The 17,048-nt window shown below is 43.8% G+C and overlaps 1 protein-coding gene across 1 annotated transcript in view; it reads right to left on the reverse strand.

The window, feature by feature from the left end:
- The window catches only part of ZRANB1 (zinc finger, RAN-binding domain containing 1), a gene marked incomplete at its 5' end in the record, with an annotated part of 21,789 nt that extends 8,358 nt beyond the window's left edge, over positions 1 to 13,431 (reverse strand). Inside the window, 6 exons of the mRNA XM_008949417.1 lie at positions 1 to 26; positions 4,392 to 4,590; positions 5,348 to 5,419; positions 7,666 to 7,819; positions 9,448 to 9,635; positions 13,345 to 13,431. The exon at positions 1 to 26 is cut by the window's left edge and continues 128 nt beyond it. Coding sequence (XP_008947665.1) covers positions 1 to 26; positions 4,392 to 4,590; positions 5,348 to 5,419; positions 7,666 to 7,819; positions 9,448 to 9,635; positions 13,345 to 13,431 — 726 coding nt within the window. The remainder of the gene's footprint in view (positions 27 to 4,391; positions 4,591 to 5,347; positions 5,420 to 7,665; positions 7,820 to 9,447; positions 9,636 to 13,344) is intronic.
- Positions 13,432 to 17,048: the final 3,617 nt, after the last annotated feature.

A 17,048-nucleotide genomic window follows, 5' to 3' on the forward strand; every position in this document is an offset into this window, starting at 1 on the left:
CCCGCTCTTTCCAACGTGTATAGAACCTAAAACGTTAAGAGAAACAGGGGTAAAGACAAAAATATTTACTCAACCACCTCAGAGTAACATTCAACATTTGGAATCCTTTAAGCTCATGTCTGTAAAGAAGGGGGAAGAGGAAGAGCACTGGATGGAGGGAAGTCGGATTTTGGGACGGTTTTGATCTTCAGGAGCCTCCACTTGGTAATCCTCATTAAAGAAATCCCTTGGGATCACAATGCCTGCAGCAAACATGCTGTAACAGATTCAAGTTCCTATCAGGCTCCTGGCTAGCTTGATACTTCCTGTAATAGGTCTTTTGAAGCCTTGTTTAGGATTATTTAAGTGTTGATGCACAGGGAAGATAAACTAAGACATTCCATTTCACAGAAGAGGAGCTGCTCACTCTTCACACACAAACAGCACAAGTATTCTCTACTGCTGAACATATCCTGAGCCAATGAACTCCAAAGTACTTGCTCATCAACTTCAAAAAGACCATGGCTAAGACTCAGAATTGGTCTTCTATCAGTTCCTGAAGCAAAGAGTTTGGTGATTTCACTTTGTAAAGAATAGTTATAAAGCACTGTGGATAAGAAGCAAATATAGAAAGTGGGATTCATCCTATTTACACTGAAGGTTTTAAAGTCACAGGATTCCTGTTCTTCTGTTTAAATTAAGATTAGCATTTTTGTACACTAGTTTAGTCCTAATGTTTTATCTTTTTTAATCAACTACAAAGAAAAATGTCATACACATTTAAAAGCATTTAAATGTTTAAAACTTTAAACTCAGTCCAATCCCCATGCTATGGAAAGGCCACAACTTCACACTAGGGACATGGGTTTAGTGCAGAGGGCTAAGCCAACTTTGAAACAATGGCCTTTACTGTGAAGACAAAGAAACCATTCTGAAGTTCAGCTTTTTAAAAAGTCATTGAAACGAACTCATTTAATTAAATTCTGAGAAAATTAACAGGCAAGGAATGTGTGTGGAAGAAACCTCTCCTATGCTTTCAGTAATCATCCTAAAATCTGGCTGTATATAACAGTCATCACCAGCCAAACTGGCTGTCCCAGGCACAGGAATCCTCTGGATCCATCTACAGTCCAGTTTCTACCCAAATACATCACCTGCTTTCCACCTTTGCAGCTGATGGATGTTTTGTCTGTTTTCCCACAGAAATCTCTAGCCAAATACCTTGTGGTAGATGAATTGACAAATCTCCTGAAAGAAGTTTAATCAGATTCTGCTGAAGAAGAAGAATAAAAGGAGGAAAAAAAACATAAGAAGAAAAAAAAAAATATCAAGAGGGAAAAAATACAAGATGATGAAAAAATATAAGAGGAGGAAGAAAAAAAAAAATGAAAAAAACAAGGAAAAAGAAAGAAAGAACCCCAAGCCAGCCCCTCAAAGCTCTACTGTGAAAGTGTGTTCCTGCACAGACAATTACCTGTACCTGTGCAGACAGAAGTTAAGGCTGCAGATGCTGATCTCATTTTAAACAAGCTTTTCAGTTTAACACATGAGAACTGAATGTGCCCATTAAAAAAACAAAATCCTGAAAGCCAGTCCAGGGCATATGCCTGTCCTCCATCAAAAGCTAATGGTGGAATACAAAAAAGGACAAATGAGAACACACTTTTGAGTCACAGAAAAAAGTGTGGTCACTTAAAAAGATGAGTGGAAAAGATTCCAGAGAGCCTCTGGGAACTTCATTACTGAGCATTTTCTGAGTACAGACACTACAGTGTCTCTAGTAAATAGATTCTTCTTTGTCCAGCATCTAAACAAACATAACAAAATGAGGCTGAATGAGTTACATGAATGTCTTTGTGTCTGACTATAGAAATACTTGGTTTTCAGGGTCTTTGTGAAGGCTCTGAAGAACAGCTCCACTAGAGAAAAGCTGAAGCATGCTGCTGTTGAGACTAGTGACTCCATTTAGGAGCCTATTCCTCCAGCAACTACCATTAAAGCCAGTGACAACACCTCTTCCTACCTGCTGCTGGCATTTAATTTTGTGGGCTGGGATGTGCATCACCCCACACAGAACCTCCACAGCAAGTACAGGATGATCAATTGACAACAGAACTTAGGTACAAGACTTCTCACAGCCTCAAATCTGGATTCTTTGAAAGGATTTGTGACTTGAGTTTAATCTGGGATCACCCATTAACATGTCACTGGATTCTTCAAGAACGTCCTGCACTAACAGCCTCTGCAGGCAGAGCAGCTCCTAGTAAGGATGCAGCTCCATAGATGTTTGTAGTAGAACCAGTACTATTTTTTCCAGTAACAAACTAGCAAATAAGATGATCCAGACTGAAGGCAGGCAACTGTATTCAAATAACAATTAAAGAACACAGGAATCAGTTAAAAATAAACTAAATCGTGCCTCCAATAAGAATAAAGATTAAGTAAATTCAGAGTAAAATGTAAAAATCTGTCTAGATCATGAACTAAAAAGCTTAACTAGATTTCAAACAGTCCAAATAATGAGTGTTATGTTAGATACAACAATAAATCAACAACAGTTAACACTAACATTTTGAAAGACTGATTTAAACCTTAACAGTCCACAGCATTTTTTAGATACCACGCTTGGTTTTGTTAGCATAAAGAACTAAATCTGATCTATCATAAGTTTCTGTTCTGGCCCTGGGGGAACTGCTGGTGATGCCAGGGACATTCCTGCATGGCCGAGATGCTCAGCCCATTATAAACAACTCTGAAGTACTGACAGATCCATTCAGAGACAGGTTCTCTGGAGAGCTGTTACTGAAGCACCACTTCATAGACCCAGCTCTGGATGCTACTTTGGGGAGTTTTCTCCAAACAGCAGGCACGTGGGGACAGTGATCAGAAAAAAACAGAGGCATCCCTAAAATTAACCTTGGTTGTTGATGCCCTGTACAGCACAGACAGCAAGGGACAGGCTCTTTCTCCAGCAGGCCTGCTGATGGTGCCTGCCTTGTCCTTGACTACAAGAACATAAGGAAACTTGTGTCCTACATTAACAGCCTTTATCAGTCTCTTCCCTTGGTCCCATTACACCCTTAAATGCTGCTGGACACCACTGGGGGTCCAAGGGTAAGAATTTTTCCTCTGGCAGAGGCAAACCACAGCACTGGACTACAGAAAGTTGCCAAGATGATTAACTAATTTGTTTGGTAACAATCTGCAGAGCTTCCACCAAGCAGCATGGCACAGCACACACAGGACTGACACTGCAAGTATCCAGGAATTCCAGTCCTCATAACTGTGGTGAGTGCCCCCTTGACAAGCACACAGCATGAACTGTTCTGCTGGGTTTGAAATGCTGTTTGCTGACTGCCACAGGCCAGCAGCGAGTTCAGAAAGTCCAAGTTTCCAGTGCTCCTGTTTAAAGTATGCTAGATCTAGATTGCTGTGTGAATCACCCTGTGACTCAACATCTTGGAAGTAACCTGGGGAGGGTGGTTGTGTTTCTTTTGAATACTATGTTACTATCAACTGCTATGCCACATGGAAGGCTATCATAGAATATAGAATGGTTTGAGTTGGAAGGGACCTTAAAGATCACCTGCTTCCAACCCCCCTGCCATGGGCAGGGACACCTTCCACTAGATGAGGCTGTGCAAGGCCCCATCCAATCTGGCCTTTTGAACACATCCAGTCATGAGCCCCCACCCAACCTGGCCTTTTGAACACATCCAGTCATGAAGCAGTCACAACTTCCCTGGGCAACCTGTTCAGGGTCTCCCCACCCTCATGTTGGAGAATTGCTTCCTCATTTCCCACCCAAATCTCCCCTCTTCCAGTTTGAGCCCATTACCTCTCATTCAATTGCTACCAGCCCTTGTAAAAAGTCCCTCCCCAGCTTTCTCACAGGCCCCCTGCAGATACTGGGAGGTTGCAATAGGGTCTCCCTGGAGCCTTCTCTTCTCCAGACTTAACAACCCCAACTCTCTCACTCTGTCCACACAGCAGTGGGGTTCCAGCCCTCTAATCATTTCCATGGCCGTCCTCTGGAACCACTGCAACAGGTTCATGGTTTTTGTGTTGGGGGTTCCACAGCTGGACACAGTACACCTGGTGGGGTCTCAGAGCAGAGCAGGAGGGAAGAATCCCCTCCCTTGACCTGCTGCCCACACTGCTCTGGATGCAGCCCAGGATACAGTTGGCTTTTGGGCTGTATGCAGACACTGCTGTCTCATGTTGAGCTTCTCAACAACCAGCACCCCCAAGTCTTTCTCCCCAGCACTCCTCTCAACCCACTCACTGCCCAGCCTGTATTTGTTGATGGGACTGCCCTGACCCAGGTGCAGAACCTTCCACTTGCCCTTGCTGAAATCCACGAGGTGGAGGTGAACTTCCACGTTTAAAGCTGGCAGCAGACCCCAACTCACCAATGTGAGCAGTCATGTAAACTGTCGTGCAGAGCTTTCCTCAGCACCGAGTCCTTGTCGTAGATGCCCCACGTGGCCTGCAGCACGGAGTCCAGCAGGCAGTCCCCTGCAGTCCTGTTCCAAAGTGCATACAGCCTGCTGTCCAAGCGTGTGCCCAGCTCCAGCGACCAGTTAATGATGGGGGATTCCTCCTCCAGCTCTGCAACACCACAACAGCCTCTTAAAATAGGTTCATTTGAAGTCTCAGAGAATCCGGGCAGCACAGTAAGGGCACAATGTCAAGAATTTACTCATTTACACAAAAAAAAACTCAAGTTTTCCTTCACAATACAACAGGTGAACTACAGTGGCTAAAGGCATTCCTTGGGTGAAATACTGCCAAGAAAAGAAGACAAAAACCCAATACAACCCACCACCCACCCAACCCTAAACCATGGCCTTAAAGGAAGTATCACAATATATTTGGTGATTAGTACTGAAGTGGGAAGATTTGTTCAGTTTCCTTTTGAACAGTTTGTGACTTAAAATTGTAAAGTTTTAAAAATCTTTACATTTCAAGCATACATTACAAACATGATTTCTATAGACTCCATTCTCTCTCTGCCTCATAAACAGACTGTAAATGTTAGAATCAAAGTAACTCCGGGGCAAAGATTAACTTGAAAGCATCAAATCTAAATTTAAAACAAATCCAAAGAACAAAGCCACGTATCTACGCACATGCCCTTTTCTTTCTCCCTCACAGAAATGTTCTCTAATGGAAAGCAAGGAGAGATTGCCCAGGGAGGTGGTGGAGTCACCATCCCTAGATGTGTTTAAAAGCCATGTAGATGTGGTGCTTGGGGATACAGCTTGGAGGAGGATTTTGGCAGAGTAGGGTTAATGGTTGGACTTGATCTTAAAGGTCTTTTCCAACCAAAGTGATTCTACAACTGTACCATTCTCAGAGCATTTACCTTTCTGAACATCTCTGTCCAGTACTTCATCAAATAACTTCTCTTGGACTGTGGGTGGCAAGTCTTCAATATCTGGAAAAACAGGAAGCAAACAGAAAAGTCACTTGGTGTTACTGCAAAGGGGACAGGTTACCAGCTGATGCTCAGGAGAACCTGCAGAGCAGCTTTTGCCCTGTTGTCCCTACTGTTCCTCTGAAAAGCTGCTATTATTTTCAGCTGTCATCTGTGACTATAGGCTTTGTGGAGCATGCTGATGCAGGTAACCCTCTCAGACTGTCAGGACTTTTAAGCAGAAGGGATTGTCACAGCAAACGTGGGGTAAAAATGGGTTTCTTTGGAGGAGAAAGTGAGGTAGAGAACAACTTGAGTGGGAAGAGCCTTTTCCACCCTATACATTTAGGACAGCTTCAATCCTAAGCAAGTTTTCCACCCATCTGAATGGCCTCCCCTCCCTGGTCTCCCCAGTGGACAGACAGTTTGCCCAGAGATCTGTTCTGATAGAGAACATCCACTTCCTTAGTCATTCCATGCAGCTTAGAAAACTAGAAACTGGAAAACTAATGGGCAAAACTCTTTTGTGCCTCCTGTATCCTGTAAAACAACACACACTGTCACACATTCCAAAACCCAAACATGGGCCACACCTTCTAGATGTGCTCCTGGCCTGCATTTCAATACAGGGTTCCTAGGCAGAGCAAGGAGAGGAACTCTGCTACCTTCAGCACAATGCTGAAACAAATTCAAGCTAGTTAAGGAAGCAAATCAAATAGACAGACATCTAGCATCCCTTCAGGCAGCCTAGGGGATAATGCCTGGGATCTAAGTGGCATTTCAAGGGCACAAAGATGTCTCTCAATTCCAGAGTGGAAGATATCTCTTAATTCCAGTACCTATCTGCCAGTCCTGCTCACAGGTCCTACACCCTAGGGCTTCTAAAAGTGAAGTCCACATTTAGGCACATGAGTTGTTTTGGAAGCACCCTATTGTTTGGTGCAAGCAGGGTGTTGGGGGTGGTCTTTTTTTATATATTTTTGATTTATTTTTCTTTTTAAACTAAAACTGGTTTACGATGGCCAGCAATCCATTCAAAAGTTTTGCACTTTAACACCTGTGCACTGGCTCTTCAGGAAGATCCTACCCATTTATTTGAAAGATGAGAGGAAACTGGTTCCTAAACCACAAAAAACAGGTAGTATCTCAATTGGATTGTGTGATTTGTACCACTATCCTTGGAAATGCTGCTCTGAGACCCACTGCTAACTGTTGATTACAAGAGATTTTCAGTTGACTAAGATTGATGGAAGTGGAAACACACTGACAGTCTTGATGTACAGAAGTTTTTGAACTTTATTATTATATAATGGCTATTATACATGTCAAAAAGCTGCATGGTTAAGACACACCTCCTGAAAGTATGGAACAAATTCCTCATTTCTGGCAAGAGCAACATTTCTCACGTGTGTTACAAAGTCATCCTGCTGCCCCTTTCCCTCCTCTCCCCAAAATGAAGTGTTAGTCCCTAAATGAAGCAATGAAGTGTTAGTCCCCAGACACCCATGTCATCTGCCTCTCATGTGTGAGCCACGGAGTAAAACTGAACACAGCACCTCAAACAGTTGGCAGGCCAGTGGTAAATATTAGCCAGACTTCTTGAAGAGCAGATGAAGTAATATGCAACTACAGAGGTTCCAAATACAGTTCTTACAATGATACTGCTCCATAAAAAAAGATAAGTGGATCTGCTGATCAGTACAGTTTCTATCTACACATTTTCTTACCTCTGGTAACACTTCTATTAAAGGAAAGAGCTAGGAACATTTAAAGAATTTTTATAGCTTTTTGTTAATAGACAAACATTCTCTTGATCACAGAGTACCTTCAAAAGTATTCAAAAGGTGCTACTGCTATAACCAGATACAAATACAAGGAGCAGCTCTGGGCCTTAACAGAAAGGACTGAAAGTTAACACAGCTATGTGAGAAGTTGTCTTGGAGCCCAGAAACGTCAGGGCTCTGATCTTAATTTTAAATACAGCCTTTCCTTAGAATACACAACTTGTCTTCAATTTCCTCCTGTCTAAAGAGGACAAGAGATGTTCACCTCACAGGACCAACATCTGGGTTGAAGTGTGTGAATACTGAATGTCAGTAAGCTCAACTCTGACATCTGACCCAAGCTATTAAAACTCAAACAAAACCTACACACACCCCCTCCCCCCACAACCACCAGGAAGTCAAAGCATACCATCCAAACCCAGCAATTCTCAAGCAGGGGACAAAACCACAAACTCCCACCAGGAAGAAGAGTTTTGTAGGTACCTGCAGGTAAGGTAAAGGTTACAAGGTCAGTCAGGAAGTAGCAAGCAAAGTCTCCCTTCCGTTGATGCAGAGACGCAGCAATCTCCCGGCGGATCTGCTCCGTCACCTCTGGACACACCATGGCAGGGATGCACTTCGCTGCCTGCTGGGACACCTGCAACACAGCACAGCTCCTGCACTCAGCAGGACTTCTGCTGAAAGCAAAGCCTTAGGAGGGATAAGCACCAGCAGACACTATTTTGTTAGGAAATAATGCGACTGAAGTCTAAATGTTGCTGCCCCGAAGGATTAAATCCTTAGTGACTCTCAATGAATTAATGTCTTATTCCTCATGCAGCTGTTAATAAAAAGCTGGTTAAAAACCTCTTGAAGTCAAAGAAGTGAGTTAACAGGTGACCACTTCCAGCAGGAAAAGGAAAACAAAACAAGAGGTAAAAGCTAGACAACAATAGGAGCCATACCTCAAATCTTAACATGAGTCCAGTCTACACTTAACCAAGAACATCCATTGCCACAGCACAAGACAGACTCCTACAGAGAATCTTCCCAAAAACTATTAAGCTAAGATACTTAAGTTTCTCCAGATTCTAATCACCACTGGCAGCAGGCATGATACAGGGCAAGTTTCATAGGGATGGCACTGGATATATACAAAAAAGCCCTTTAAGACTCATTTTCACTAGTGAATATCCTTGCTAGGATAAGCTTTGCTAAGCAAAGTATCACTGTGGCTCAAACACTTCTAGGCATTTTCACAAATGCTATGTTGAATAAGTGTTCCTAGAAACTAAACCAAAACCAAATAGAAAAATGTGTAAAACAGTATTTCAGCAAATTAACTTGTTTTTAAACATGTAACTCTATTCACCCAGACAGCTCTGTGAGCAGCACAAAACTACCTCTATGAGCCATATATAAATATGTACTCTTCTCGAGGCTTTGGCTGCATTTGTCTTGCTTCATCAACTCTTTTTAATTACTCAGCCCCACGCATTCCATCATCTTTATGCACTTCTCCAGCAGGCTACTCTTCTCAGGAACACATGCTTTCAGAATTGAAATAAACTGAATAAGCCTCACAAGAGGGAAGGAGGCAGAATATAAATTTGGCTCTGATTAGGTGAGGAACCAGAAGTCTGAGGTTAAGAAAACAGACAAAAAAAAAAAGACAATAGAATTACTTAAGGGCTTAGTAAGAGGACAAAACTATGAAGGGCAAAGTGATCACAACAAGTGAGGTGGACTGTACAAAAATATACAAGGAAATAGAACATACAAGAGCAAGGAGACCACAGAGAGGAACCAACCCATCTATAAAAGGGGCAGAGAGTGGAAAAAGCACAGCAATTTTGCAAAGCAAGAAATCTGCCTTTCTCTGGAAGAGAAGCTCCCAAGAAAACCAGGGAAGAAAGACCAAGCAGACTTATTCATTAACAAAACTCAGAAAAACTACAGTGTCATTGATGTCTGTGTTTTGCTTTCGGGGCATTTCCTCTCCCCCACCCACGGCACAGGAAGCCTCACAATAGCTCACTTCCACCACCAGTAAGGTCAGAACCTGTGCCAAGACTGCTCATTAATGGGAAACTGGAACATCTCTGAGACCACCACATCCACACAGGCTTAAAATAGACCCACTTCTTAAGGAGAAACATGCACAAAGCAGCAATCTATGCGTTCTAACAACATCAGCCTCTATCTTCCAGCAAGCGAAGTGACACGTCGCTGGCTGCAAACAATGCAAGGCTCCTGCTGAGCCCAGCCAGGGGCAGAGCAGCTCACCTCTGTCAGCAGGATGGCCAGCATGTCCTGCCTCTGGAAGCGGATGGCCAGGTGGACCAGCGTGTACCCAACGTCAAAGGCAGAAGGGCGATTCAGCAGGCGAACTTCATCTGCAGTCAGCTGGCGGGCAATGTCCCCTCCCGAGGACTTGTAAGCTTCCACAGCAGCTAAATCACCTTCTACCACACCTGGAGACAAAAAAAATATATGTCATTTTGCTAGTGGATGAGGCATTCTGGATCAAGCTGCCTTATTTAACAGTTTGCCTCTATTCTGGTGCAGATCTAACATACAAAGATCAACCGCGTACGACTTGCTGATTTTTGTTTCTTTTTTTAACCCAAAGACTCCAGAGTATTTACACTTACCTCATTTCTTACACTGGTTCCACTACCCAAACTACTTGGGAGATATGGCAGATCAAAAGCCAGCTCTGAAGTGGTGCTGAGGATCCTTGATGAAATACCTGGCATAACATCCTCACTAGCGCTTATTTGATCAGCAGTACTGAGGGAAAGTCATTCATCTGCAGCACATTTCTTTCCTTACCATACCCTCCCTTTCAACATCTTTAAAACAAAATAGATGTAAGAAACAGATCGATTAAAAGGTTTTTGGAATAAAAGTCTGTTGGGTGGTTTTCCAGATGTGGTTTAAAACAGTGTTGGAAGAGGCTACAGAGCACAAAGCTTCTGCTACTAATTTAACTTGTATAGTTATTTAGGATACTGTACTAAAACTGAATCAAAGAGAAATTACACAAACACTTGCCAAAGAAAGACAGGGAAGGAGGTTTTCTAGAGCCCCTGGGAATCTCTGAATTCTGTACCATGCTTCATAATCCATTCCTTAGCTGCAGTTACCAGCACACACCATCCCTGGTGAACACACACATCAACTCTGATGCAGTGCTGGTAACAGTACTGGTGCCAATCTCAGGCTTCCTAAATTTAGAAATTCCTTCAAATATAAAGCTTCTATTTTAGGCATATGCTTCATAAGAGAATAGTGTAATGCTGAATTAAGGAAACTGAAAAATTATTTTAAAGCTCTCTTTAATGAGAACTAAGTAGACTAGTTCTGATTTGCCTTGGAGAAGCAGCCCTGTTTGCAGCAGCTCAGGAACAGAAGCTTAAGAGCACAGATCACAGAGCCCAAGAAACTCTCTCCCCTGTTTTCTGTGGCTAACCCTCCTTGCCAACTCCTAAAAGTCAGAAGTTGAGCAGAGGCTGTGAGGCTGGAAATTGAGACTCCAGCCTATCCTTGACTCAGTTTGCTCACAGAGACTAAAAATTGATGAGAAGGGAAAGGGGGAAGTCTCAGTCAGGGCACTTCCACTCAGGACTAAGACTCAGACTAAAAAACAAAAGCTAAACCACAGGAAAAAAAAAAAAAACCAAAACATCAATCCCCAAAATAAACCCCTCAACAAACTCAACTGCCTCCTCTGAGAAGCACACGAACCACTGGGTTGATGATTAATCCAGGATTTAGGAAAGCATTCTTAGCTCAGCCAAAAAAACCTGTCATTTTCCATACTGAGATTATAAAGCTTTCAGAAGAAATGCTGGGGGAGGAACTGGATTATCAGGGCAAGACATCTCTCTATAAACTTATCAGCTCTGCTTAGTAAGCCTCTGCAGACAGAAGCTGATTATTCAGTTCAATGGTGGTCTGAAGCATAAAGATACAAACTCAATCTGCAAGTTTCAGTCATACAGCATCTACTCACCCATCAAGGACTCAAAAGCCCTAACAGATGAGGGCAGGCTGAAAACAATACAGGACCACAATTTCTTAGTTTTCTGATCCATGTTTCTGGGTTGCCTGTATGGGAAGAGAGTCATCAACCCTGGAGGGGTTCAAAAAACGAGTAGATATAGCACTTGGGGGTATGGTCTAGTGGTTAGGGAAATGTTGGGAAGAAGGTTGGACTTGATGATCCTAGAGGTCCTTTCCAACCATAGTGACTCTATGATTCTATTACATTCCCTCTCCACTCCAGCATCAATGCCAGACAATTCCTCATGACATGCCCTCTTAAAACAAAATATGTGACAGCTTTGGCACAGGGTCACCTCCTAGCAAACACCCAAAAATCCATTCAGAAAGAAGAAGCTTGATGGAAAAGCAGATTCCCTGCCACCTTATGACACCCTTTATTTTTCTATTATTAATTTAGATAAGAGATCTTGTTGAAGACCAACAACTACTTCACACCCTTTTACATTTTAACTGCTCCTATTGACAGAGGAAAGATTCCATTTTCCATATCCATACCTTCCACCACACCAGCCAATTTCAAACATACCACCCTGACAACCCCAATATTTCAAAATCCAAACAAACATCCCCAAAATCATCTTTTGATGACAGATGATCCAACCCAAATCACTGTAGCAGTTCCAGTGGTCCATCCTCCCATGGAACAAGTGACAGGACAATAGGAAACAGCCTCAAGTTGTACCAGGGGAGGTTCAGGCTGGACATCAGGGAAAACATCTTCACCAAAAGGGTTGCCAGGCCTTGGAAGAGGCTGCCCAGGGAGGAGGTGGAGGGATGATTCCACAAGCTACCCAGCAGTACACACTACTACAGCCTTAAGTCAGTGCTGGGTCAATTCATATTTGTTGTTCTTTCAAGCCCTCCCTCTGGGCTGCTAAGGCAGCTTACGACCATCCCACTCCAAACCTCAGCAACAACTGAGGTCTAAGACAGATGCTGAGGCAGCCATGTGAGGTTTGGCAGTGCTGTCCAGCACTAACTGCTACAAGCTGATTCAACAAGGCCCCAGATGAGGGACATGTGCTGCAGGCAGCACTGCCAGTTCCTGCAGCCTATTCCCACGTCTTCTAATACTTGACATTCCTAAAAGCCCCATCTCCTAGAATTAATTACTAAAATTGTTATAGAAGCTGTCATTTTCAAAGTACATTTCATAGAATTGGTTTGGTTGGAAAAAGACCTTTCAGATCACCGAGTGAACCCAGCCCTGCCAGGTCACCACCAAACCAGGTCCCTCAGCACCACATCTACACAGCTTCTAAACCCCTCCAAGGGTGGGGACTCCAACCCTGCCCTGGGCAGCCTGGGACAGCCCTGGGCAAACCTTTTGGGGAAGACATTTTTCCTAATGTCCAAACTAAACCTCCCCTGGTGCAACTTGAGGCTGTTCCCTCTTGTCCTGCCCCTTGGGAGCAGAGCCCGACCCCCCCCCGGCTCCAGGCTCCTGTCAGGAGCTGTGCAGAGCCAGAAGGTCTCCCCTGAGCCTCCTTTGCTCCAGGCTCAGCACCCCCAGCTCCCTCAGCTGCTCCTCAGAAGTCTTGTGCCCAGAGAAGGGCAGTGAAGGGTCTGTGGAACATGCCAGCACCTCAGTGACCTTGAAACTGACCCCAGGATTGGAGGTGCAGCCTCACCAGTGCTGAGTATGGGGGATGATCCCTGCCCTGGTCCTGATCACTGATTTCTAAACCTCACTGATGAAGTTCAAGCTAAAGATCAAGACAAACATCAAGAGCAGGCAAACCGTGTATGCTTTCTAGGCCTGATTAAAAAGCCTGAGACTGTAAATGTGTTTTAGGTGTAGGGTTGGCAGTACTCTATCTAGAAGTGAACAACAGTGCTGGTCTCCTAAATGACACATCAGACTAGCAGAGGCACAGTTCATGGAATGATGGTGATGTGACCATGTGCATGTACCATACCTGGTCATCATCCTCTGTTCCTTAATCCTAACAGCCACCTGACTACTCATGGGGAGACAGGGAGAGAGCATCAGGAAGTTTTTAGAGCAAATCCAGACAAACTCACTCCTGGATTTAACCACCCTGCATTGCAACACCATGAGCCAAGCAGCCAGAGCATCACTGCTGCAGGCTGACACTCCACAGTCACTACAAACCTCTCTGGACCCTCTTAGACACTGCAAGCAAAGTCCAAACTTCTCTTTACCTGTTCTACCAGCAATCTGTTGTATTTTAGCCTCTTCAAAAGAAGAGGGACAACTCCTGGCAGCTCATCATGTGCCAGCCAGCTTACAGTGCCAGTCAGTACAACCCAAGGCTGCAGCGAACACTGACCAAAAATACAACAGGCAGATTGCCAGAAATTTGAACCAGAACAAACAAATCTTGCCCCAAAATGATGGGGTAAACTTGCCCACACGCAACATTCATAAAAACTGCCTGTGATCCCTAATTTTAGTTATCACCACTCCAAAATGAGGTCTTAATATGCTTTTATTGACAATAGGAGGCACATTTCTACAATGGCCTTGATTTCCATCAGATGAATGAGAGCCTCCAATTCATTAAGTCTATTTAAATAAAGCTTAACAACACACTATTTACAAGAAATATTACAGAAATGTTTACTGATGCTGTAATCCACCACGTTTCACACCCCACAAGTGGCTGATCACTCCCACAGGCAGCCTCTGAACCGTGTGCCGACGCGGTGCCGTGCCAGTTGGATGGATCCCCACAGACACCCACCACATTCCTCAGGCTCTTCAAATGTCAAAAGGCAGAGTGGCATTTGCCTGAAGATTGTCCACACAGCACCCGTGAGGGACCTGCAGCTGGACCTCTTGTGAGGGCAGAGCTCCCATCAGCTACAAGAGCTCTGCACAACGGATCCTTACGACTGGGTGTCTACCCCTGACCCACAGCAGGAAGAGTTCTTCTCTAAAGCAGGCTCCAGAAATGTTAGTTTGGTGTTGCACTGAAGACACCAGTCTGTTTCCAGACCCCCTCAAAAAAGTTTTTGCTTTGCTTAATGCACAGACACACAACTATATAGCCTGACATCCCAAGTTACAGGACAGAATGCCAAGTGCTGCACCAAGTCATGAGGAAATACAAGTGCAAGTCAATATTCTGTATTGGCAGGTTCCACTGTGTTCCCATTTGCAATTCAGGCATTTCCTCTCACTGAAATAGTCTCCCACAGCACTGGGAACCAAGGGTTGTTCTTTTTCTAATAAAGCCCTGACTCTTACAGATAGCACAGATCAGGCAGAAGCAATCTCAGTATCCATGAGAAGATAAATGGTAGAGATTCAGAACATTAAGAGTAAATTTTAAAAACATTAATCACCCAATAACAATTACTTGTGCCACCCCAATCCTGCATTTTTCCTGTGAAAACTGTTACAACTCTCTCCTTTACTAGATATTCTTCTCTCAAGGAACAAGCGATAGGACAAGAGGCAACAGCCCCATGTTCTGCCAGGGAAGGTTTAGGTAAAACTTCTTCCCCCAAAGGGTTGTCCAGGCCTGGCCCAGGCTGCCCAGGGCAGTGGTGGAGTCCCCATCCCTGCAGGGGTTTAGAAAAAAAGGACAGACATGTAGATGAGGTGCTGAGGGACATGGATTAGTGTGGACTTGGAGTTAGGTTCATGGCTGGACTCGATGGCTTTAAAGGTCTTTTCCAACCAAAATGATTCTATGATTCTATAATATCAATATTACCTTTGCTCATATTAACTAAGCCCATAATTAGCCCAGCTGCTAAAACCAAACTACTTCAGCTAAGGTGCTATTAAGTTTACTCTTCAGAACATGTAAATACTCAGAGCATTTAGTGTGGTTAAGTAAATTTGGAAAATACCCAAGAGCTTACAAGCACCTCTAGAAACCTAAACCCCATTTGCACTGACTGCACAGTCCCACTGACTTCAGAACAGCCTGGTGGAAAAGTTTCCAGAGAAAATACCATAGCAGCAGCCTTGAGTTCCTCCACTGCCTCTGTGAGCATTCCAGAGTGTGCTGGCTGGCACAGGCTGCAAGCAAAATGAGCAAATCCCTTCCAAGAGACTGACAGTCCCTGAGGCAGCAGAGACCTGGGCAGCAGCACTGCCCCAGCAGGGCAGGACATGGGCCCCCCAGCCCCACACAGCTCCCAGCAGCAGCAAGGTTGAAATACAGACAGAGAGACTAAAAAAGCAGGGACAGAGGTCAGTAGCCCTCACTTCAGCTGAGTTTGTTGGCAGTTTAGCTCAAGGTTCCTCACCAAGGTTCCTCAGCTGAACTGCTCTGGAGACAAATGAGCAACTGCAGAGCAGCAAAACTCAGTGGGTCAAAGAGACAGCTCCTGACCCTCAAAAATGCTAAAAGCATCACTAGATAAAAGGCCCAAATGCAGCCTTGTGTAGCCTCCAGGACAGGCATCCTAAATCTCTGAAAGGGTTGAATGGGATTAAGTGAAATGAAAGAAGCAAAACCAAAGAGGCTGCAGTTCACTGTACCTGCTAAAATACACCCAACATTTTTTGCTAAATTAGTGTGAATCATAGAATCACTATGGTTGGAAAAGACCTCTAGGATGACCATCAAGTCCAGCCATCAACCCAACACTACCTTGACCACTAAGCCATGTCCCACAGTACCATGTCTACATGTTTTTTGGACCCCTCCAGGGACTGTGACTCCAGCACCTCCCTGGGCAGATTATTTCAATGCCTCACAACTCTGTCAGGAAATAAATTACTCCTAATAGCCAATCTAAACCTCCCCTGACTCAACTTAAGACCATTTCCTCTTGTCCCATTGCTGGTTACTTGGGAGAAGGTGAAGATGCCTCTGTTTAGATAAAATTTCTGTCTTGCTTTGAGTTGGAATAGAACTAATTCTATGCAGTGATTTTACTTTTCAGTTAAGTCTCTTCTAAGAATCCAATACTGGTTTTGTATATACATTTCATTTTATTATTATTTTAATTAAAGCTATTTAAGTTTTCTAATCCATAAATCTCTCTCCCTTACTCCTTTTCTCTTCCCCTTTGAGAGGAGAGAGAGGTTAATAGAGAGCAACTTGTCATTTATTTAGTGGCTGGCCCAGCCCTGAATCTTGACATCTCAAAAGGACAATCCAAAGATTCAATATTTCTTTGATTCAAGGAGGCAGCAATGCTATGGTAAACAATGTGTTCTGAGATGTGACTACAAAAGGAAACACTTCACCTTGAGGAGGTCACTGTGCCTTACATGTGGGACAATCATAATCAACATCACTGTTCCTTGAACTGCTTGCTAACAGAAGGCAAGCTTAAAATGTACAGTATGGTTATTTAAGAAGTCAGAAGTAGAGAGATCCCTCTGTGACATCCACCAGATCACAAACAGAGCCCTGAGTGGCTTCTCTTCTGCTACAGATCCAACTGCTCATGCTCCACAGCACATACATTACCTCAGTCCCTCATCTACAGACTGATCCTAGGACTAGTTTAAGTGCCAGGGTGACCTTCCAGCACCTGGGGTCTGAACAACTGACCCATTAAAACCTAACTCTGACACTTGTTAAAAAAATCTTCCTGCTCCTCTAGCAGAGGGAGTGCTGAGGACCTGTGGTTTGACCACACAAGCTGGAGCTCAGCCCACACCCTCTTCCAACTGTTCAACAGGGGCACATGAGATGGCCACAAAGAAAACTTTGTTTTCTACAACAATTTGTTGTAGGTTTCTACAAACCTACCCCACCATTTCAGCACTTTGAGCACTGAAGCATTCAGTCTGAGAAGAATTTCTCCTCTTAGAGGAAGAACTCCTTTGCAAGCAAATATGACACATCAACTAATATAAATGAGAGGGATTGTCTGAAAAA

This window comes from Merops nubicus, unplaced genomic scaffold (genome assembly GCF_000691845.1).
Source record: "Merops nubicus isolate BGI_N331 unplaced genomic scaffold, ASM69184v1 scaffold8181, whole genome shotgun sequence".
Taxonomy (NCBI): domain Eukaryota; kingdom Metazoa; phylum Chordata; class Aves; order Coraciiformes; family Meropidae; genus Merops; species Merops nubicus.